This window comes from Equus caballus, chromosome 7 (assembly GCF_041296265.1).
Source record: "Equus caballus isolate H_3958 breed thoroughbred chromosome 7, TB-T2T, whole genome shotgun sequence".
Classification (NCBI taxonomy): domain Eukaryota; kingdom Metazoa; phylum Chordata; class Mammalia; order Perissodactyla; family Equidae; genus Equus; species Equus caballus.
Window position 1 is genome coordinate 6,182,892 of NC_091690.1, and position 24,799 is coordinate 6,207,690.

The following is a 24,799-nucleotide window of genomic DNA, read 5'->3' on the forward strand; positions in this document are numbered from 1 at the left end:
AGAACATCCCTCCTCCCCCATCAATCAAATTCAGTGCCTATGATTTGTCAGAGCAATTTACAATACTACCTGTAAAAGGAGACCTTTGGAACAGGTTTACCAAGAGAGAAAATTTCACAGTATCAGAGCTTTCAGAACTGGGAGGAATGTTGGCAAGTGCCCCTAATCCAGCACCACCGTTTGTAAGAGACTGTCATCATTTGAGCTACTTTGTCCAGTGACCTCTTAATAAATCCCGAGAAAAAACTTACAAGAAATTGCTGTTATCTCTGAGTGACGAAATTTGGGGGTGCTTTTGTTTTCTTCTTTATTCTTGAATACTACAAATTTTCTACAATATATATATTTTTTCTAAAACATTACTTTTATAATCAGAAACACATGAGCAATCTCTTACAGATACATGATAAAAAGAATTAAGTAGAATACATCTTTGAAGGCCTGGAAAAGAATAAAAACCTTAGGACCAAGAATATACCTCAAATTTTAATTTGATAAGAAACTGTCTAGAAAGGACAAGTTTGAGACAACAAAAAGTTCTAACTCTAAAATAAATGTAGATTTTCTGAATAAAAACAGAATAAAAGCAATGCTGCCCTGATTTCTGCCCTTAAACCAATCAAAATGTAACAAGGAGGACAAAAATAAAACCCAATACGTTTTCAATAAAATTAGAAAATAGCTCTAACCCCAAAACACAAAACCTATGAAGAAGAGTTAACGGATATATCGAAGATTTGACCTAAGGGAGAAGGTTGAGAAGAGTGTCAGGCGGTGTAGAGCTCTCCAGAATTGATCTATGTATCCCAGGAGGCCAAGACAACAGTCTCTCTTGCTTGGAATGACAAGTCCTGGATCTGAGTTCAATGTCAATGAATCAACCATGTATATTAAATAAGGAGTCTTTAAGAATAGACGGTTAGGGCATTTCTAAGCTCTCCGTGATGCCATGAAATAAGGAGAGACAGGGCTAAATGAGGAGACGAGAACAAAGCAGGCAGGGTAGAAGTAGGAGTGAAGGGGGTGGTGGGAGGTGGGAGGTAATCCAGCGTCACGATGATGATCTTAGCTGAAGTGAAATACCAGCTAAATCACTCCATGGAGGGCTCCACGTGGCATTACAACACAAATGAAAAAACTCTAGGGAATATAACAAAAAATATAATCAAAAAATAGTAGAAAAAAGATTTCAATTCCTCTTTCATGTCCCACATTAAGTACGGTCAATCCTCATTATTCTCAGATTCTATATTGCAAATTTACCTGGTTGCCAAAGTTTATTTGTAACCCCCCCAAAACGATACTTTTGACACTTTCGTGGTCATTTGTAGACGTGTGCAAAGCAGTGAAAATTCTGAGTCACCTGACACACACATTCCTAGATGAGGTCGAACAACGAGACACTCAGCATTCTTGTTTCAGCTCTTGCACTTTAAACAAGTGTCCTTTTCATAGTATATTTTTAGTGTCACATTTTTCACAATTTTGTGCTTCTGATCGGTGACTTTACTTTTAAAATGCCTCCCCAGTGTACTGCTGAAGTGTTGTCTGGTTCCTAAGTGCAAGAAGGCTGTGATGTGCCTTACGGAGGAAACACCTGTGTTAGATACCTGTACTCAGCCCTGAGTTATAAGGCTGTGGGCCATGAGTCCAATGTTAATGAACCAACAATGTATGTTAAATAAGGAGTCTTTAAAAAGAAACACACATGAAAAGGGTTATGTACTGATCGGTTGACAAAAATGTTGTAACAAGTGGCTGGCAAGAACCTAACCCTGTATTTCCCCTAGGAGCGATGGTTCGGTACTCACTAATTTAGTGTTTATGGTGACTTTATGGAACATAACCACCACAAATAACGAGAACTAGCTGTACGTTTGTTTTTAAAGTATATTTAAAAGAAAAAAAGGAGACCTAAATTACATAATGAATAAGATAGATCTAATTGATACATGTCGAACTCTATACTCTGAAAATAAATACTTCTTTTCAAGACCCCATGAAACGTTTTAACTGATATATAATGGGGTACTAAGAAAAATATCAATAAATTATAGTATTATCATACTGCTTAATCACCCTGCAATAAAATTAGAAATTAATAATAATAAAACAAAAACCCTGACTCCAAACTGCAAAACAAAACTAAAATTGTAGAATATTTAGAAAATAATGGCAGTAAAAATACTCCATATCACAACATATGAAACAATTAAAGCAATGAATTAAATTATTAAAGCAAAGAAATGAGAATGGAGGGGAAAAAAGATCCAAGGAAAATTAAAAGAATCATGACAAAATACTCTGCTCACTTCTAAGTAATTTAGAAAATAAATGACCTAAACTGAGCCAAGAAAAGAGAGACAGTCACAAAAGGCTAATTATCAAAGAAAATTTTGAGAAAATTATTAGTTCTTTTAATGAAAAGAAACCACAATCAAAAAAGGACCACAATCAGAAAGTTTCACATTAAATTCTACCAAATCTTCAAAGAACAGATAATTCTACTACCATTTCAATAGTACCACAGCAAAAGAAAGAAAGTTTCCAATTTCTTTTTATAAAGCCAGCATAACATGGTACTGAAAACTGGCAAAGATTGCATGCACAAAAAAGAAAATTACAGTATCTTACTTATGAATATTAAAGCAGACAAAGAGAATCTAGGAGAATATGGACAGACTAGTATACCCATTACAAGAGGGTTCACAAAGCGAGACCAAGGATGGGTCAGTAATAGGATATGTATTAATATAATTCACCATATTCACAGAATACCGAAAGAAAAACTCCACACGCTTATCTCCAAAGATGCCAAATAGGCACTTAATTCATCACCCATTCTGGATTTAAACAAACAGAAAAACCCTCAGGAAGAGGTGGATACTTCTTTTACATGACAAAAACCCTCAATATGCTACACACACATCCAGCCTGCACTCACTTTCACGTCAGTACTCATACAAATCAATTAGAGAAAGACCAATGCCCCAGTGGAAAAAAAAATTGGGCAAAGAACATGACCAGGTGTTTCACATAAACATTATTTATAAACATGAAAATTTCTCAGACTCACTGGCAATAAAAGCAGTACAAATTAAAAACAACTCAGAAATAATTTCTCACATCTTAGATTTACAGAGATCAAAAGATGTAGTAATACATCATGATGACAAGGATGTGGGGAAATAAGCATAGCCAAATACTATTGGTTGGAAGGTACTCTGGTGTAACACCTTTGGAGCCATCTGGCAGAATCCAGCAAAATTTAAAATTCAGATGCCTTTTTATGATTATTATTTCTTGGAAAGAATTACCATCATTTCCAAATTTTATACTTTACTTTTGTCTAAATATATCTTCAGTTTTTCATCTCAAACATTACAATCAAATATAATTTTAGCTCCTCCTTTTCTGTGTAACAGACATTGGAGTTTACGGATATCTTGGAAGTATGTTATTTCTAAGACCTCATGAGTGTAAATGTAGAGCCATTCTGAGTACAGTACAGATCTAGAGCCAAGGGCAAGACGACGCTTCCATATACTTTTTGTGAGATTTGAAAACATACTATCTTGGTATTACACTCTCTTTCATTGTGGTGAAATATGCATAACAAAAAACTTACCATTTTAACCATTTTTAAGTGTGCAGTTCAGTGGCATTGAGCACACTCACACTGTTGTGTGCAAGCGTTGCTATCATCAATCTCCACAACTCTTTCATCATCCCAAACTGACACTCCGTACCCATTAAACAATCCCCCATTCCCTAACCCCCTCAACCTCCTGGGAAGCACTATTCTTCTTTCCGTCTGTATGAATTTGACTACCTTACGCATCTCATATAACAGGAATCATACCATATTTGTCCTTTTTGCGTCTGACTTTCTTCACTTAGTATAATGTTTTCAAGGTTCATCCATGTTGCAGTATGTATCAGAATTTCATTCCTCTTAAGTCTAAATAATATTCCACTGGACATACCACATTTTATTTACCCACTCATCTTTTGATGGGGTTTGGACTGTTACTACCTGTTGGCTACTGTGAATAATGTTATGAACACTTGCATACAAATGCGTTTGAGTCCCTGCTTTCAATTCTTTTGAGCAAATACATAGAAGTGGAATTGCTACATCATATGGTAATTCTATGATTAATTATTTGAGGAACTGTTTTCCACAGCAGTTTTTATATTCCCACCAGCAATGCACCAGAGTTCCAACTTCATATTCTTGCCCATTCTTGTTATTTTCTAGTTTTCGGCTAACAGCAATACTAAGGGTGTGATGTAGGATCTCATGGTTTTGATTAGCATTCTTCTAATGATTAGTGATGTTCAGCATCTTTTCATGTACTTATTGGTCACTTGTATATCTACTTTGGAGAAATGTCTATTGAAGTCATTTGTCCTTTTTAAATTGTTTTGTTGTTGCTGAATCTTAGGAGTCCTTTATATATTCTAGATATTAATCCTTTATCAGATATACGACTTGCAAATATTTTTTCCTATGCTGTGGGGTGCCTTTTCACTCTGCTGATAGTACGTAGTATTACAGTTTGAAATAGGATATCAACCTTGCCTCAAATTCAGATAGAACATAAGAGATCAGAGGCCAGATAAACTATGAACTGTGAGAATAGACTAAGAATAGTTTTTGCGTTTTTAAAGGATTGTTAAAAAAAAAAAAAGAAGAAGAATATGTGACAGAGACCATATATGGTCTGCAAAGTCTAAAATATTTACTGTTCGGCCTTTTACTTAAATGTGAACTTATAATTAAAGAAAATACTTGAGAGTTTCTATGTGAACAAGAGATGGTGAAGCATGTTTTTTCTCCAAATGGAAGAGCTAATGCTTTGGTCTGCCTGTTTGTTTAAATAATGAGCAGGGTACTAGGATGCATATTCTGAGCTAAATGATTCTGCAAAGCTGTGAATTACAGCTTGGGAAAGTCTCAGTTCTAAATTCTTCTCATTAGTCAAGTTCTAAATAGTGTGCTAAGAATGAAAAAATTTACAACACTCTATGGCATGCTGACAAATTACCTAAGGAGCCCTGATTACTTGCTACAGTTTTAAAATACAGCTGAAAATATAAACCCAAAAGTTCTTTCCTCTTAAAAATTCCCATGTGAAGTTTGTCACGTCCCCTCCTACCTTCCTTGAAGTAAATTTTCACACTTTAAAACAGTAATGAGGTTAGTGGCTTCAAACATATAGGAACCACTGTAAAAAAATATTTCTGTGATCTGGTAAATTGAAAGGGTTAATCAAGTTTAAGCCAAATAATCCAGGAACCAGGAATCATTTCTTTCAAGCATTCGCTCCTGCCATTTGGCAAACTGTCTTTTCTACTTTAAGGTCACTCTGTAAGATGAACACAAATGGAATAAATGTGGTAAGGGATCCCGAATCTATATCTTCCTCCTCTTAGATTCCAAAAAATCATCTTGTAAATGGCACAGTAGCTGCATCTATGCTTATTATGAACAGTGATCTTGATGTGCTGCATGACAGTTTTAGAAGTTTTAAATTTTTAGCCATTCATTGGCCGTGCTTTGTATTAATGTTATTATAATATAAAGTTCTGATAGGACACAGTGTGGTGGAAAAGTCTACACTTGAGGTAGAAATTGTGAGGTTCAAATTCCAGCCCTATCATGTGGCCTTCAGTCTGGTCTCAGTCTCCTCACTTGTAAAACGGAAACTGAGAGAGTGTAAGTAAGGCACGCAGCAAAAATTCAATAACTCCCATTTCCCTTTCCCCCTTGAAAACAGTAATGAATAAAGCCAAGTAGGTAATCAGTTCTGTTTTTTCCGATACGTTTATTTAGGAGAATGACTTTGATGTTGGGAATGTTCTTTGAAATTTAGTGGATGGTGGTAGCTTTTAGTTCTATAATCAATTATTATTAATGAAATCAATGACTATTAATGAAAGGCACAGTATGGGAAAAAACTGCTGTCAATATTGGCACCATTGCTAGTAATGTTAGTTTATATTGCAAATTTTCCTATCTTACTCCATGGAGAGTAAGTAGTAAAAGGAAAAGATATTTGTGAAACTTACAACTCAATTTTTAGAAGATTATCCTAGCATATTCTTTTAAGACAAGGTTATGAACTGAGTTACTACACTGTTCATACTTCTACATACTCTAATGAACTGGGACACAATTTGGAGAAGGGAGAGTTACAGAACACCAAACTTTTGTAATAACACCAAAAATGCACTTTTTTATTCCTTAAAATTCCAGAAAAGTGGCATCGGATCACTGTAAAATCCTAAATACCAAGGATGGAAGGTCAGATGATGAAGTATATCAGATTTAGACTCGGGATTTTTTTTTTAAATTTTTTTAAAAAGGCTCAGAGTCTGTCTCATGGCCTCCAGAGATGGTAAAGAAGAATTATTTGATGACTGATTTTTCCTACGTCAGGGTCTAAAACTAAAACTGCTCAACATGAAAGGCTGTGGAGTTGCCTAGTAGTCATCAGTAGGTGAACTGCGAAATAGGGATTCCTTCGGAAGGGCTCAGGCGTGAACAAAAGTAAATTGAGAGTCGCCATCTCTGTAAGCAGGGTCCTTCTCCTTCTCCTTCTTACTGTCTCAGGTACTGACTTCTACCTAAGGAGTGTGCTTAAAACAAGGCAAGAAACCTTACTTAAAAGGGGAGGGGTGGGCTCCCATTAATTCCTTTCTTCTTGTTGCAGAGAAAATAGTGGGACTAGTAAAAGTTAACTTGAGAGATGTTTCGAGTGCTTCAACTCTTTCTAATTCACCACTGTCAGCTACAAAATATTTAGGAAATGAAAACAGACTAGTAGGACAGTGAGGGTGAAATTCAGTGAGGGTGAAACTTCAGATCACATGATTTAATATTTTCTTTCTACATATGTCTGTCTCACCTACTAAATTCAGACTCTCTGGTAGACACAGACTATACCTTTTTCATATCTGTATTCCCAATATAAAGCCGAATGGCTATCTATAACAGGTATTATAAAAAATGCTGAATGAAAGCAATCAAGACAAAATCCTAACAGTAAATCATTTATAAAATAACTTTTAAACTCTAAATAGCAGTCATACAACACTAGGACAATTAGAAAGTAGGAATATATACTTCAATCACTGATTCACCAAGCACCAGAGGGAGGCCCAAAATTTAAGTAAACAGTTACTAACTTCAAGTTCCTAAACTGCAAAGAGACGGAGAAGACAGTGATAATGGTGATCAAGCTGATTTCAACCCTTGAGAAAGGCCAGGGGACACTGTATATTTACCTATGATAACTGCTCACCAAAACACTAAGTTTCTTCTTTTTTGCCCAAAATAATATCAGCTCAGTAGGGTGAGATTTTATCTTATACCGATAAGATGCCCTGATAATAACTAGCAATTATTTTGACTAATAAGGGCTCTTGTTGTATACGCTAGCCCCCAACCCCATACCCTACAACAAACACACAATTAAATCAGTTTTAGGCAAGAGCAAAGGGTTTAAAAAAGAGAATATTGGCAAGCAGAATTTTTGTAGGCTAAGCTGGAATAAGTCAAAGGCAGCCATCCTTAGCCAACCCCTCCTCAGCCCTATCCAACAAACCTAGGTCCTGTGGATGGACTACTCGAAATGAACTTACTAGTTATTCTAATTTAACAAACTGACAGAGAAGCATAGAAATTCACAGCAGAAAAATTACCTCTCGAACTTCATCATCTTCTTCATTAGTATTTTTTTGTCTGCTCTCTCTGAAGCGACGCACCTGGATTATAACAGAATAAATCACAAACATGTTGCTTATTCCTGTTATGTAAATGTAAAATAATGGGCTACAATTAACAGATGCTTTCCATTACAGCATAAAACTTCGAAATTTAAGTATAGGTTTGTCTCACAAAAGACCGATTAAAGAAATCATATTTTCCCAGTCACTTACATTAAAATTTCAGAAATGTACTCTAAAAAGAATTGGCCCTAGGCAAAATTACACCACCTGCTGCCAGAATGTTCCATGTCACTGAAAAATAGTCTGTCAGACTGCAGAGGAAAAGATCCCAATAACCCATGGGTGTTATCCTTCAGTAAAATAGTTAAAAACAAACATCTCTCTTTGAAGAGGTTTGAATTATTTATTACATTGCTCACATCATTCTGTGCACCTGCTGCAAGCCGTCCAGCAGGCCCTCTGAAATGCTATTCAAGGTGGGTGGGCTTCCGCAGATCCATTTTATCAACAGTCAACTACTGAATGTTTGCTGTTTGCGAACCATGGTCCTGGTACGATGAAGAATACTAGAGATTCCTTTTTCACTGGTTCTGGCTCACAAGGCTCTTATAATATAGTTACATAGTTAGAGATAAGCTGCATTTATTTGATGTTTGACAACTATATATTTAGTATATTTGATAACTATATATTTAGTGAGCGCCTACTATGCACCAAGCACTACTGTAAGAATTACAACAATGAACAAAATAATCAACAATTCTGCCCTCATGGAGCTTACAATCTGTGAGAGTGTGTGTGTCTGTGTGCGTGTGTGTAAGGAAGGGTAGTCAATAAACAAAATAAGAAGTTACATTGTGTTTTAGAAGGCATGTAGGATCAAGTTAATTTACAGCTAGGAAATTTACAGTTGGGAAAGCTAATTTACAGGTAGTTAACCTACAGATAGGACAGTTCTATCCTTATCTCTGAGAAGCCTCTGGCATTCCCAGGGCCAGTTTATTTACTGATGGTTTTCAACCTGCACAACCAGTTAGCCAGCATGGCTTGATTATGTCAGCAGAGGGGCATAAAAGACCCCCTGGGAACTTCTTCACAGATGTTAGTGTTCAATCCGGGGTACACTGTGCACAATAAGGACATGGGAAGCTTATGCCTGGTGTCTCTCAGATCCCTCATGCCTGCCTATCCTCTTTTTCTTCTGTACTTTATCCTTTGCATTTAAATAAAAACCTTAAGTGAGTATGCTCAGTGGAGTTTTGTGGGTCCTAAATATCTGGACCTGCGAAACCTTTGCAAAAGGTGGTAAGTGCTCAGAGAAAAACAAAGCAGGAAAAGGGACTGGAGCGCTGCAGAGAGGTTACATCTGAATAGGATGATCATGAGAGGCCTCACTGAGAGGGTAATATATGAGCAAAGATTTTAAAAGGAAGGGGATGAATCTTGCAAACAACTGGGGAAAATCATTCCAATCAAAGGAAAGAATATGTGCAAAGGCATTGCCCAGTATGTTTAAGAAACAGCAAGGACGTTGCTGTGGCTGGAGCAGATATGAAGCCAAAGAAGTAACAGAAAGCCAGACTGAATAAGGCCTTGTAAATAACTGTGAGGACTTTTTTTTTTAGGCAGGAGTGACTTCATCTGTACAGTGACGATCACTGACAGCTGAACTGAGGACAGAATAGGGGGTGGAGGAAGAGCCTGGGTAGAACAGGGAGACCAGTTTGGAGGCTATTAGAATAATCCAGGTGAGAAACGGCGATGCTCTGGACCATTGGAAGTGATAAAGGTGGAGAGCAGTAGTCACATTCTGTATATATTCTGAAGGTAGAGCTAAAAGGATTTATAGACAGCCAGGATGAGAGAGAGAAGAGTGAAGCATGACTTCAAAGTTTCTGGCCTAAGCAAATGAAAGAATGCTGCTTCCACTAGAGCACTACAGTCAGAACAGGGGCTAAGAATCAGCAATTCAGACAGGGAATGTTAAAAAGTTTGAGGATGTCTACTAAACATACAAGTCAAAATGTCTAGCAGGCTGAGTATCACACAGAGGAGTTTCACTGCCCAAAAAGTCCTCTGTGCCCTGCCTCTTCACCCCCTCCCCCACCCATGACCAATCAGACAACCACTGATCTTTCTACTGTCTCCATAGTTTTGCCTTTTCCAGAATGTTACATACTTGGAACCATACATTTTGTTGCTTTTTTAGATTGGCCTTTTTCACCTCGTAGTATACATTTAAGGTCCCTCCAAGTCTTTTCATGGCTTGACAGCTCATTGCTCTTTAGTACTGAATAATATTTCTTTGTCTGGACACTTAACAGTTTACTTATTCATTCACCTACTGAACAACATCTTGGTTGCCTCCAAGTTTTGGCACTTATGAATAAAGCTGCTATAAAAATCATGTGTAGGTTTTTGTGTGGACATCAGTTTTTATGGGGTTTTTTAGTTTTTTTTAAATTAACTGAAGCAATGTGGTGTTTTGTTTGTTTGTTTGCTAAGGAAAATTCGTCCTGAGCTAACATCTGTGCCAATCTTCCTCTGTTTGGTATGTGGATCACCACCACAGCATGGCCACTGCCGAGTGGTATAGGTCTGCACCCAGGAACCGAATCTGGGCTGCCGAAGTGGAGCATGCCGAACTTAACCACCAGGTCACAGGGCTGGTCCGTGGACACAAGTTTTCACCTCCTTCAAGCAAATACCAAGGAACACGATTGCTGCATCGTATTGTAAGAGTATGTTTAGTTTTACGAGAAACTGTCTTCCAAAGTGGCTGTACCATTTTGCATTCCTACCAGCACTATATGAGAGTTTGTGTTGTCCACACTCTCACCAGCATTTGGTGTTGTCAGTGTTCCAGATTTTGGCCATTCTAACAGGTGTGTAGTGATATATCTCAGTGTTGTTTTAATTTGCATTTCTATTGACATACTACATACAGCATCTTTTCATATGCTTATTTGCCACCTGTATATCCTCTTTGGTGAGGTCTGTTACGGTCTTTGGTCCATTTTTAAATCAGGTTCTCTGTTTTCTTATTACTGAGTTTTAAGAGTTCTTTGTATATTTTGGAGAAGAGTTCTTTACCAGATGTGTCTTTTGCAAATATTTTCTCCAAGTCTGTGGCTTGTCTTCTCATTTTCTTGACATTGTCTTTTGCTGAGCATTTTCTAATTTTAATAAAGCCCAGCTTATCAGTTATTTCTTTCACGGATCATGCTTTTGGTGTTATATCTAAAAAGTCACTGCCATACCCAAGGTCGTGTAGGTTTTCTCCTATGTTATCTCCTAGGAGTTACAGTTTTGCATTTTACATTTAGGTAGGATGCTCATGTTTTATTTCAGAGAAATCCATCCCTGCTAAAAATTTATGAACCCAATACATCCAGTCCCAGAGTGAATAATTTCAGAGTGCCGATTACCTGCCCTAACTGTAAAAGTACTCGGCATTGAATATGACTAATTGTACACTGACACCATAAGGCTTTAAAAGAGCTATGTTAACTAACCAAAAGCAGTAAAATCAAAGTCAAAGGGAACGAGTTTTTAAAATAATGTTGTTTTGTTCTTCTGCTTAGAGATTCTTACAGGGAATACGGAAAATACAGAAAATGATCCCCTATAATCCCACTATCTGAACATAACCACTGATAATGTCTGAAATGTTTTCTTCCATTCTTGGCATGCACACATACTCAAATATAAAATAAATATAATTGGGATATTGTGTACAGTCTTACATCTTTGGAGTTCTTTTGTCACTTAACATTGGAAATATTTTTCCAAGTTCTATTTTTCCATGGGCTTCAAAAGCGTAACTTTTAATGATTATATAGTATTCTACAGTATGTATGTGCTAACATTTATTTTACCAAGACATCTCCAATTTTCCCCACTGTGGGGAACACTAAGATGAATTGCTCCATACACCAATCTCTATCTCACTGCTGTCTTAGGAAAATTTCTCAGGGCTGAGTTAAGGGCAATCCTCTTACGTGTCTTGACACACACGGCCAAACTGCTTCTCAGTGCAGCTGTTCAGATTTGACACTCCTACCAGCAGCATACTAAATATTCTTCTCAAATTGTTGCCAATTTGACAAATAAAAAATACATTTAAATTGAGGTTCTTTCATTATCCTAGGCTATGCATCATTTTCATATGCTTATTAGCCATTTATATTTCTTTTGTGAACCATCTATTCACGTCTTTTACTCATTATTATATTGAAATGTGTAGTATTTTCCTTAAGATTTATAAAAGCGCTCTAATATTATATTAGGAAGATAGCCTTTGTTCTGTCCACAAATAATTTTTTCCATGTCAATACCTTCTAATTTTTTTTTTTGACAATTTGACATGCAAACATTTAAAATTTTTATGTAGTCAAATCTAAAGAGCTTTTCCTCTGTAATTCTTCCACTGCTTTACGCTTAGAGAGAATGTATTTTCTATATGAAATTCAAAATCTCAATCAAAACTTCTAAAAAATTGAAATGAGCAGAAATTTTCATACTACAAGATTCAATTTAAAGCACTTTCATGATGTTCAAGGGAAGATACTATCTATGGAGAACAAAACTAACATTTATTGGCTACCAATAATATATGACTTTGTCCTAGATACTTATCAGACATTTTCTAATTTAATCCTCATTTTATTATCTCAATTTTAAAGATGAGAAAACAAAACAATTCAGAGAGGTTAAACAGTAGTTTACAGAAAGAAAGTCAGAGCTACTCTCAAGGAGAGACTGTCTAAGCAGACTCATCCACCCCAAGTTAGTTACTCACCTCTTCATCGATTTTATCTTCTAGAGCATCAATATGACGTTCTTTAAGAAATCGCTGTGTTTTTTCCAACTGGTATTTCACTAATTCCTCTATGGCATCTTTCTCTTCCTTGTCAACAAATTCTTGCACTGCTTCGCCCATTCCCCTTTCTGTTAGAAGTGAGAGCTGTACATTCTACAAGAAGAGATGCAAATCACTGGATGCAGAAATTAGTATCCTTTACAAAATAATTCTATATGAGCAAGGAAAATTTACAGAATAATGTTACCCGTGAAAAAGACAAACAAGTTATCTACTTATTGAAGGGAAAAACAAAACAAAACAAAACAATGGACAGTAATTAAGCCTACTGATATATATTGAGGGCCAGAGAAAGCAAAGCAAAAACAACAAAAGGGAGGAGAGTTCAGGACAGGTGAAAATGTGGAGGCTGGGACAGAGTCCAGAAATGGCAGCTGATGATTAAGAGAGATTCAGTTAACCAGTGTGGTAGGCAGAACAATGGCCCCCTAAAGATGTCCAGATCCTAATGTCTGTAACCTATGAATATGTTACCTGGCAAAGAAGAACTAAGGTTGATAATCAGCTGGTTGTAAAATTGGGAGATTATCAGGGACTATCCAGGTGTAATCACAAGTATCCTTAAAAGTGGAAGAGAGAGGCAGAAGAAGGGAATCAGAGACATAATTGAGGAAAGATGGCCAGAGAGACACCACAGTGCTGGCTTTGAAGATGGAAGAATGGGGCCATGAGCCAAGAAACACGGGCACCTCTAGAAGCTGGAAAAGACAAGGAAATGCATTCCCCCCTAGAGCCTCCTGAAAGCACAGCCCTGCTAACATCTCAGTTTAGGGCCAGTGAGACCAGTACCAGATTTCTCAACTACAGAACTACAAGGTAAGAAGTTTGTGTTGTCGTAAACCAGTAAGTTTGTGGAAATTTGTTTCAGCAGCAATAGAAAACTAATAATACAACCAGAGGATCTTATAGTGGCATACACTCAGGACAACAAGAATAGCTTCACCATTGCATGGCTAAATCGATAAACTAATTCTGAAATTATACCCAGATGCAAGAAAATTAAATCTTGGATTCAGACTTATGCAGTAGAAATAAAAAGAAAGTAAGAAGATAATAACATCGGGGCCAGCCCAGTAGCGTAGTGGTGAAGTTCACGTGCTCTGCTTTGGTACACCTAGGGTTCGCCGGTTCAGATCCTGGGCGGGGACCTAGCAACACTCATCAAGCCATGCTGTGGTGGCATCCCACATAGAAGAACTATAAAGACATACAACTATGTACTGGGGCTTTGTGGAGGGGTAAAAAAAAAAGAGGAAGATTGGCAACAGATATTAGCTCAGGGCCAATCTTGAAAAAAAAGAGAAAGAAGATAATAACATCAACAATAATAGCCACAATAAAAACAATATTAATAATTAACATTAATTGACCACTTATTTTTCTTGATGTGTAATAACTATAAACGAATGTAATTAATTGTTACCCTACTTACTTCATGGAAACATTCTGAGGATTCATTTTGTTTAATCAATTAACACATATCCTAAATTAAAATCTATTACTGTAAGACAGCCATTATTCCAAATATGAACTGTAATTAAGAAATTACCTTCTCTGCGGTTTGGAAATACTGTTTCACAAGGTCTTCTACCCTTAGAGTTGTTCCTTCTGCAGGTTTTGTGATGAGCTTCCCAAAGTTGATCTCTTCTCCTAGAAAAAAGAAGTCCATGAAATAATAGTGACTTCTATCATGAAGTGAAGGTGCCCAAACTCATTGCACATTGCTGTCAGTGGAGGAGGAACAGCCAAACTTTATCAACTGTCAGCTTGCTCAACATGGTAAATTTTGAGACAAAAACATGGCATTTTTGCTAATAGCTACAGCTCTTCCCCAAAGTCTGTATTTCTTTTCCATATCTCCAGTAGTATGTCTCTTGCAGCTGTTCTCACAGAGTGGTCCAGAGACCTCTGGGGATCCCCAAGACCCTTTCAGGGGGCACTCAAGGTCAAAACTATTTTCATACTAATACTAAGATGTCATTTACCTTTTCCACTGTATTGACATTTGCAGTGATGATACAAAAGCAATCGTGGTACACTGCCAGCACCTTGGGATGAGTCAAGGCAGTGGCTGGGAACTCTAGTCACCACCACGTACTCACAGTTCAAAACAAAACGAAACAAGTTAGTTTCACTTAAGTATGTCCTTGATGAAACAGTAAAAATTATCAACTTAATTAAATCTCAGCCGCTAAGTACACTTTTTAATATTCTGTGAGACAAATGGGATGTATGCTTAACGCACGTTAGCTGCATTCCTAAGCAGGATGGTCATCTCAAAAAACAGTAAGTGAAAAATAAAAAGAATACTGGACAAGAAGTCAAGAAGCATCAAGTCCAGTATCTGCTCTGCTGATAACCTTTGTCAGGGAAATGAAAATTAAGTGTCTGGCAGGTGCTGAACCTGGTGTTGAAAACACAATGATAAAAAGACAGGATACTTGCCCATCAGAACAAATGATTACAATACACGGTAGCAACTGCTTATAACGAAGGTGGAACAGAAGATATAACACACAGAGAAGAAATTAATTCTTCTCAAAGAAGGCTGAAAATAATTTGCACATATCAAATGCAGCTGTCATTTGAACCAAGACTTGTAGAATGAATATGATTCACTAAGCAAATGAGAAAAAATATTTGAGGCAGAGGAAAAAGTACACGCAAAGTCCTAGAGGGTGCAGAGGCACAAAGTGCAGTGTGCCTCCTGCGAAGTGGTGAGGACAAGTGAACAGAAATCTTTTGTTAATTTCATGACAGGAGAATTAACATTACTTCATAAATATGACTGCTACATTTTACTATACCAAACACTACATTAAGATCATTTACAAACAGTATGTCATCTAAACCTCACGATAATCCTAGGAGGCAAGAATAGGTACGATCCTGATGTTATAGACATCAGAGAGGTCAAGTAATTTGCACAACAACACACAAGCAGTTAAGTAGCAGAGCTGGCCAAAACAATGAAAAATGCTTTCAATAAAACATACACTGTTTCCATTAAGCTATTTATGTTTAAACAAAAAAGGAATTAAAACTATGGATGAAACTCAAGTAATATAAAGTACTAATTCTATATTCTGTATTCCTACAAATGTTACACCCATAAAATTTCAAGGAATTGATAAGGATGAATAATTAAAGTAAGCCATATCAATAAGCAACTAATTAAAATTCACAGCATAAAAATATGATTCTCTGATAGGGATTTTTTCCCCTAAAACAGTATTCCATGAGCTCTACTGAAATAGCTGAATGATGTTTCAGGTTGAATTAACATCTTGCACAATTTTGATCACAATTTGACAGTGAAAACAGAAGCCCATTAAATCCAGCTTACTGAAAACCTCAGCGGCTCACTTGTAAACAAGGGCCAGAGTGTCCTATGAAAATTCTCTAACTCAATAGCTCTAAGGGGAAGAGCCTCTCTATTAAAGATGATCAGTATTTCTCACAAAGAAGCACTATTTCAGTCAGATGACCTGTTTTCATAAGTACTAAAATAAAGGCAACTAGTTTTTACGAAATTTAATTGGAAATTAATTACCTGATCATCAGAAATATCAAACTACGGGACACCTCTTATTTCATAAATCACTGTACACTCCAAAGCTGGAATACTTAAGAACGAGAAATTTGAGAGCATATTCTCTGAATATTAATAACATATAGGCAATAAATCCCTCAGTCTGTGTTACTCAGCAGCACTGTTTAGAAACACTACATTTGCAGAGAAAGTCTTCTGTTTCTTACTGATATCTACAGGCTTAAAAATGATTGCTATAATTTTTAGAAGACAAGAGATTTAATTATTATCAGTTTATTTGTCAAGATATTAAAAAGAATCATACTAAAACATTTTCCATTATTATTTTATACTTCTTTTATTAATTGATTTACATAAACTCTATAAGAGCATTTTTTAACATTTAAAAATAACTAGCTTACCTGTGTTTTCCTTTTGTTCTTTATGCCTGAAAAAATGGATAATATCTTTTGGATTAGCTACCCGATCCACAAACTTCTGACTAAAGCGAAGAACACTGAAAGGTTCAAAACCTCCACTATAGTCCACCTGGAAACACAGAATAAGCTATGAAGGCTGGAAAACAGTTTGCTAATGTCAGTTTTTATATTTATGCTCAATATTTTTAAGTTAATAAATTAATTTTCTATGATTCATTTTAAAGATCATGATGGTGTTACACCACTTATACTACTGAGGAAACAAAGCTTTGAAGGTTTATAAGCTTATGCAAAACACTTTGTTCAATGGAATCAAGCTACAGCAAGAATTCCCACAATGTCAGAATGATTACATCTCCTCATGATAACACTAATAGTCTAGGCACCAGGAGTACCATCTGAAAAGGAGGTGGAATTTCTAAACAGACTTTTAAACTTTTAAAACAGAAAGAAAATTCTCCACCAAAATAAAATGCCAGCACTATATATATGAATTAATTGGTCCGTCATCTTAAGGATATGCTTTCATACTAGACAAGGATAAATGATGGGAAAAACCCACAGAGGAAAAGAATCAAATCTGAGGGCTTTGAGAAATGATTACCTTCAAACATAGTATCTATTTAGAACTAACAATTGCTCTCAAGGCAGGCTCTTTCTAAAGAAGTCTATAGTGGTACACAGACATTTACAAAGAAAAATACTACACTGCTTTCTAAGAGAGAGAATTATTTTCCTAAACCAGCTGTTCTCAAAATATGCTCTGGGAAGTAGCATTGTACCGCATCACCCTATCCAGACTATGCCTTAACCTCCACCCCATTTACACTCTTCATCACACGTAGCACCAGCTGATGTTTCGTTCACTTATTTGCTATCTGTTTATTCTGTCTCTCTTCACATCTCCACCTCCCATAAACTCCACAAGTTTAAAACCTTGTCTGTTTTACCGTTACTGTGTCCCCAAGCATGCAGAACAGAAGGTACTCGATAAATATTCATTCACTGAATCAATGAATTAATGAGGGTCCTCTAGTTGATACAATGTGCTTTTGCAATATTACTTTCATGAAAATATCTGTTCTTTTGTTTCAGGAATGAATTAACAATTTACTGTGTTGAGGAAAAAGAATGCCAATTTTCTATTTAAGTCTGGTTGGTTCTAATGGTGTCAGGCAGACACAGACGAGAAACATGGGATCTTCTGCCACGATAAAGAGGCCTACGTGTTCCGCCAAAGCAACAATGTTTGTGTTACCCAGAACATCTCTACAGCTGCCATGCTATAACACAGAAAATGCTAAATGCTCACACTCTTGGGTTCCCCCAAAACTCTTGAGATATTTTAACAATTATACTCCAACCTAGCTTTATTTGTAATTTTCTGTTCCTAAGAGTCACAAAATTTGTTCATTAAGCAAACTTTACTAGTGGCCGCAATGTGCTAGGTGCTCTGCTAAGAGCCAGGAATATAAGCATAAATAAAACACAGTCATGGTTTCAAGAAATTCACAAGCTCAATGGGAAGACAAATATGTATATAAATAACCACAAGCAGAATGTGAATAGTGCTCTAAGAAGTATGAACAAAGTAGACTGAGGACACAAAGGAAGAAGCATCAACTCTGAAGGGAGGTCAAGAAAGGCTTCTTTGAAGAGGGGAGGATTTAGTGGGTGTTGAAGGAGATATTTCGGAAGAAAGGGAGAAGCATATTCCACGCAGCAGAATCAGCATGGGCAAAGATGTGAAGAGCGAAATAAACCCCACTGGGCCCAGGGAACAGTAACTCTTAGTCCAATATAACTGGAGTTTAGGATTACTGGCAGGAAAAGAAGGTAGCAGCCAAAGAGGTCGATTTAGACCAGGTCATGTAGACCTTTGAATGTCATCTAAGAGTTTAAACTTATTCATAATACAAGGTGTTAAGTGCTAGGAGATCATTAAATCATTTTCAGCAGTAAAGGCATGCAAGATTGTACTTTACAAAGATTATTTTGGCATTATTGTGGATAGGCTAGGGGTGGGGAGAGGGGAAACTGGAGGCAGAGACAGGTAGGAAGCTGCCACTATAGGCCAGGTAAGAAATAACCAGAACTCAACTACAACGACAATGGGATAGAGAGAAAGGACGAGATTATTTACTCTGCACCAGGCACTACTTAATTCAAGTAGCTCTTGTAAATCTATGAAGTACAAACCAAGGGACAAGAGATCCGGTTGCTCAGGTCACATGGCTAGTAGCAGAGCGAGGATGAAGCCTAGGCAGTCTGGCTCTAGACTGTATGCTTGACCCTCATGCTCTATATCCCAGGGCTTCTCAAATTTTAATATGCACACAAATCTCTCGGGGATCTTGTTAAAATGCACTTCAGTGGGTCTGACGTGGGGCCCGAGATTCTGCATTTTTAAGAATCTCTCAGGTGATGCCAATGCTGCTGGTTTGAGGACCGCACTCCTTGAACACCAGGCTTTAGAGGGACTCCTGGACCACAACCAAGAGGTCTAAGCTGGAGGTAAAGATCTAGAAATCGTTACTATATAGGTGGTCACGAAAGCCATATGCCTGGACTGAAAAGAGGGCTAACTAGGAAATAGATGGGGACAAATATTACTCAAAGAAGAGAACACCAAAGAGCGATTCAGTAAGATGAAAAAAGACCACTGGATGTGACAACTGAAGGTCATCTTTTCCACCTGAGATGGTGGGTCAGAGCCTTGATTATAACGGATTGAAGAACAGAAGGTTAGATGAGCAGTATAGGCTATGTATTCTGAGGCGTTTGGAAGAAAATAAAAAAGACAGGGTAGGAGCTAGGAGACGGAAAGGCACAGGGGCAAAAAAAGAGGTTTGTTGTTATTTGTTTGTTTATATCATGACAGAAAAGATAACCAGGTTTATAGGCATAGGAAACACTCCAATTGCTTAGAATTTATTAATGCTCTTAAATACTCATTAATTCTTTCAATGTATTTATCATGCACTTGTTATATGCCCGGAACTGTTCTGGGATCTTTGGATGTATCAGTTAACAAAATTCACAATGTTCCATGGTTTTGTGGAGCTTACAGTTTTGTATTTGAGGACAAACAATAACCAAAATAAATAAGTTGTATATAATAGGTTAGGAAAATGTGTTGTAGGAAAAAGGAAAAGAAAAAGTAGAGGAGGGTAAGTGAAATGAGGAGCGTTGGAGAAGGGGCGGGGCTGCAATCTTAATCGGGGTGGGGCCTCACTGAGGTGACGTTTGAGCAGACCTGACAGAGGTGAGCGTGTCTGCTTTGTCTGAGGAACTGCAAGACGGCCAAGGCACCTGAAATGAGTGAGAGCAGGGGAAGCTGTAGAGGATGAAGTCAGAGATCTCGGCAAACCTCTCAAATATAACAAGACTACTGAGAAAATGAAGAAAATAAAAAATACCAAACCTATCAGAATTAAACTATCGTCAAGTCCTGACAGCTTTATTATTTTTGCTGCCCAAAGGAGAGTGCTCTTATTACTATATGTACTCTCCTTACTGCTTTCCAAAAAAAAAAAATTCACGTAAACTGTACAACACCATCTTCTGAAAATCAATACAGTTTAATGCATAGGACTTACTCGCAGTCGTATAAGAGGTTTCTCTGGCTGTCGAGAATTTCCCAGACGTTCCCGTTCAGCGTTTTCTAGCATTTCTTCAATCTCAAAACAAAAATATTGTCATGATTGGGGGAAGGGTACTACTGGCATCTAGTGGGTAGAGGTCGGAGAGATACTGTTAAAATCCTACAAAGCACACGACAGCCTCCCACAATAAAGAATTACCCAGTCTAACACGTCAATGTGCCAAGGTTCAGGGACCCTGGGCTTCCTGACTACCGTAGGCCTGGCCAATCAATTAATTTTCCATCTCCCTGGCTTCAGAGATTCAGTTTAGGGACAAGTCCATGACCTCAGTCCAGTGAAACTCAGTGCTGGGGTTTATTTGGAACAACTGGAAAAAATGATTCTTTCAGCTGTAAGGATAATGTAAGTCTGTGGGCCACCATGTGAAAACTCCTTCCTTATAGTGAAGCTTAAGAGAGAAACCATCAGAGCGGGTGGCACAGGGCTAGACACAAAAATAGAGACAGAGAAATTTATAATCTTAATATGAGTTTCTGGATCTAGTCATCTTGAAACTAGCATACTCTTAAACTTTTCAGTTATGTCAGCTAGGTGTTGCTAGTAAAACTGTGACATGGGACAAGCTACTTTATCTAAGGTTCAGTTCCTCTTCCTGTAAAATGTGGATGGTAGAATGCACCTACCTATAGCATTGTTGAGTGCATTAAATGCAAAATGCCATCAACAGTGCCCAGAATATATAAGCAGTCAATGAATATCGGTGGTAATTATTATCATTATTACTACCTCATGATTTTTTGAGAAAAAAATGCAAAGCAGAAGAGCTAACATGGAACACGAACTGAATATGTGTCAGCAATTAATGTTATTAAGCTGTCAACTTACACACTATTAAATGCATTCACACAACTTCAGTAGTGGCTCGAGAATTTCTGCAGAGGTTTAGGGGTGGGAATCTGCATGGAAGGGGAGGTATGGGACTTATGCTGAAGCTACAAGGTGCACAGCAAACACATTTTAAGATTTTATTCGGGGTAGCTTTCAGGGTGAAAGGGATGCCTAATGGAGATTATTAGAGAGGCGAGGCTCTCCTCAGCTACCATAATATCCTCCCATCCCCCAATTAAAGCCACTGCCTGCTTTCATAAATAAATGAACAAATCACCAAATTAGGATAAAAAGAGACAAAAGATTATGTATATGTTTTTCAGAAGGAGGAAAGGAACCAGGAGGGGGGCTTAATTAAAGTTTCCTCTCTATATAACATTCCTCCATCTAGAAGACTTAAAAAAAAGATATTCGGGGCCGGCCCTGTGGCCTACTCTTGAGTTTGGTGCACTCTGCTTCAGTGGTCCGGGTTTGGTCCGGGAAGCGGACCTACATCATTCACTGGCAGCCATGCTGTGGCAGTGACCCACATACAAAACAGAGGAAGACTGGCACAGATGTTAGCTTAGGGTGAATCTTCCTCAAGCAAAAAGAGGAAGAGTGGCAACAGGTCTTAGCTCAGGGTGAATCTTCCTCAGAAAAAATTTAAAAGAGGCTCTTCGATACAACTAAACTCATTTATCAAACAAGAGTGGTTCCTTACAGGCTTCGAGAGAGTGTAACAAATATAATGACTTCCCTCAACTCTACTGAAGTAATTAATTCAATGTAAATAATCTCTCAACTAAAGTAGATCTCATCGACCTTTAGAAGAATTACCTTCTCCAAACAGAAGTTTTGTATGGCTTGGGTTACTTTAGGATTATCTGGGTTAAAAATGTCTGGATGAGCAGCCAGAACAACGTCCTCCATAAAAAACTGCCGTACTGTGCAAAGAGGAATCTTCTGCATATTCATCTTCCTTCCTTTAACACGCAGCAAACCAACATGTCTGAAATGAGGAGGGAAGTGAAAGCCTAGTCACATGGGAAATGTCCTCAGGAAAATGTGCACATCACAACTACCATACCTCTAAGTTTCTACAAAATATTTCTTTATAAAATCACATCTTTGAAAATATTTTTTGGAATTTAATCTTAATGTTATATCACAGGAAAAAACGTTAAACACTCTTCTTCCTCAGAATAAAATCCACTCATCCATCATTTTTCCTGTCTGAACAAATATACAGTCTGGTGAGGGAAGACAGACATAACAATAAGTATAATAAAATGTTATCAGGACTATGATAGTAGTATATACAGTACATAGTATTACATATCTATGTATTATATGTGTGCATATATGTACACACACACATAAATTAGCAGCAGAACTATGAAGAAAAAAAATCAGCAAACTTGCACCCTACTACCATGTTCTTTAAACCTATTATTATCATCATAACAAGCAGAACTTGAGTGGATTCAAAGGGTAAATAAAACCTGTTCTAAAAATTGGGTTTAATCACTATTAACTACTTTATCACATAATTCCCCCAAAGAATTAAAAGAAATGAGATATGCTATAATACTGCATTTATAACCAGAAAAATCTCATAAATGGTTTTAGGCGAAGGCGAATTTGTTTATAAATGGACTTTGTGAAATTAGTAATCATCATTTATAGCACTCTTACTCAAAATTTAATGAATAGAAATGTTAGTCTTGAATTTGCCTAATGATCAGCAAAATCATTAATACCGTTGGGATGCTGTCATGTTGAAAATGGTTTAAAATCTGGGAAAATAGCAAGAGTACATCAAATGATCAATCTTCATAAATAAATCAACCATATAAATAACAATATCATCAGTACCTTGAACCTATGGGATGATCAGATCATTATAGCAAGTATTTTTTAAAAACTGATTTGGAAAATGCAATTACTCACTTCTTTACAGCTTCTCCTGGGGAAAGAGAAGTAACCACTGAACTTCCAGGCTGTGATACATAGAAGAGTTGTTGTTCATTTTTGGTTGGAGCTATTTTACATTCATGCTCATGGCCCCAGATAACAAGATCAATGAAGTCATCCAAAAATTGTTCTGGAATGAAGTTAGTACTTCCATGTTTACTCCTATACCAAGATTTTAAAAAATAAATAATATCAATGTCCAGAGATACAGAAAAATTTCAATTAAGTCAGTCTACACAGATCTTTCTCCTTTCATTAAAGATTTATCACATCCTTTCTATGTGCCAAAACTGTGCAAGGGAGTGAGAATACAGAGATAATATCTAATTCTTACCCACAAAGGGATAACAAACTTGCAGGACACAGGCAAGCAGGAGCCCAAAAGAGAAAGCAGTCAATTCTACATTAAGAGGCAGATCACGACAGGCTTTACATAGGATTAACTCCCGCTTTGGACAAGTCAGAAAAGCATGGGCTCTATCAATAGTAAAAACCTAGTCTGATTATTGGTAAAAAAATTGGTCTGATTATACACCAAAAAAAGAATACAGAAAATGAAAAAGTGAGTTAAGTCTAAACTTTGTAGAATAAAAACAAATCTCTAAATACATCTAGTCATTTGTTAACATTATCTGTTTCTTTTATTGCTTATAAAAGTAATGGGAATAAGAACGTCAGTCTTAGATAAGAGACAAGAGTTTTCCACATTAAATAAAATATCATATGAACAAGTGATTTGCAAACTCTGCTTTTATACCTAGATTAGTTGTTATTATTCAAAGATGTGAAAACCCAAGGTGAGGGAAGACAAGAAGGAAGTTTCCCCTAACACTGATTTATATCCTTGGAAACTTAAGTAAAAGTGTTCAAGGGGCTAGCCCAGTGGTGCAGCAGTTAAGTTCGCATGCTCCGCTTCAGCAGCCTGGGATTCACAGGTTTGGATCCTGGGCCTAGACCTATGCATCGCTTATCGAGCCATGCTGTGGAGGTGTCCCACACATAAAATAGAGGGAGATTGGCACAGATATTAGCTCAGGGACAATCTTCCTCAGCAAAAAGAGGAGGATTGGTGGCAGATGTTAGCTCAAGGCTAATCTTCCTCAAAAAAAAAAGTGTTCAAATACTTCAACCCAGCATTCACTTAATATAACCAATATTTATTCATTCATCAAATATCTATGGAGAGTCTACTCTGTGCCAGGTGTGCCAGGCCCCTTCTAGATACTGAAGACACAGCAGTGAACAGAGTCCTTGCTCTAGTGGTGGAAACAAGCAATAATACAAAATGTATATGCATATGTGTGTACACATAATTTGTAAGGTAGTGATAGATGCTATAAAGAAAAATAAAAGGAAAAGTGACAGGGAAGGGGGATGCTACTATACATAGGGTGGTCAGGAAAGGCCTCTTCGACAGGTGACAAATGAGCAGAGAACTGAGATGAAAGATCAGCATGCAAGGGAAGCAAGTCCTAGGCAGAGGGATGAGCAGATGGCAAAGGTGAAGAGGTGGTTACAAGTTCAGTGAGTTCAAGAACAGCAGGATCAGTGTGGCTGAGCAGCACGAATGCAGGGAAGAGCAGGAAGTGAAATCAGAGAAGCAACAGGCTTATGTATCTAGCAATGTTTTTTATGTAGAAAACATCTGTCTAGGGTGTGATATCATCGCAACTACTCAAGAAGGTAGAATAACTCGAATACAACATGATGCAAATGTGCCTTCATGGAGCACTGACTCTTCAATGGAAGAGGGAAGATT

The 24,799-nt window shown here is 37.2% G+C and overlaps 1 protein-coding gene across 5 annotated transcripts in view; it reads right to left on the reverse strand.

Annotated features, from left to right (window-relative positions):
* The window catches only part of MRE11 (MRE11 homolog, double strand break repair nuclease), a 64,050-nt gene that overhangs the window by 24,875 nt on the left and 14,376 nt on the right, over positions 1-24,799 (reverse strand). For all 5 annotated transcript variants that reach the window (XM_001498350.7, XM_014741245.3, XM_070272635.1 and 2 more), the window contains exons 8-14: positions 23,017-23,202; positions 21,904-22,075; positions 20,191-20,271; positions 16,574-16,700; positions 14,169-14,269; positions 12,539-12,712; positions 7,711-7,773 (exon numbers count right to left, since the gene is read on the reverse strand). In XM_001498350.7, coding sequence (XP_001498400.5) covers positions 7,711-7,773; positions 12,539-12,712; positions 14,169-14,269; positions 16,574-16,700; positions 20,191-20,271; positions 21,904-22,075; positions 23,017-23,202 — 904 coding nt within the window. The remainder of the gene's footprint in view (positions 1-7,710; positions 7,774-12,538; positions 12,713-14,168; positions 14,270-16,573; positions 16,701-20,190; positions 20,272-21,903; positions 22,076-23,016; positions 23,203-24,799) is intronic.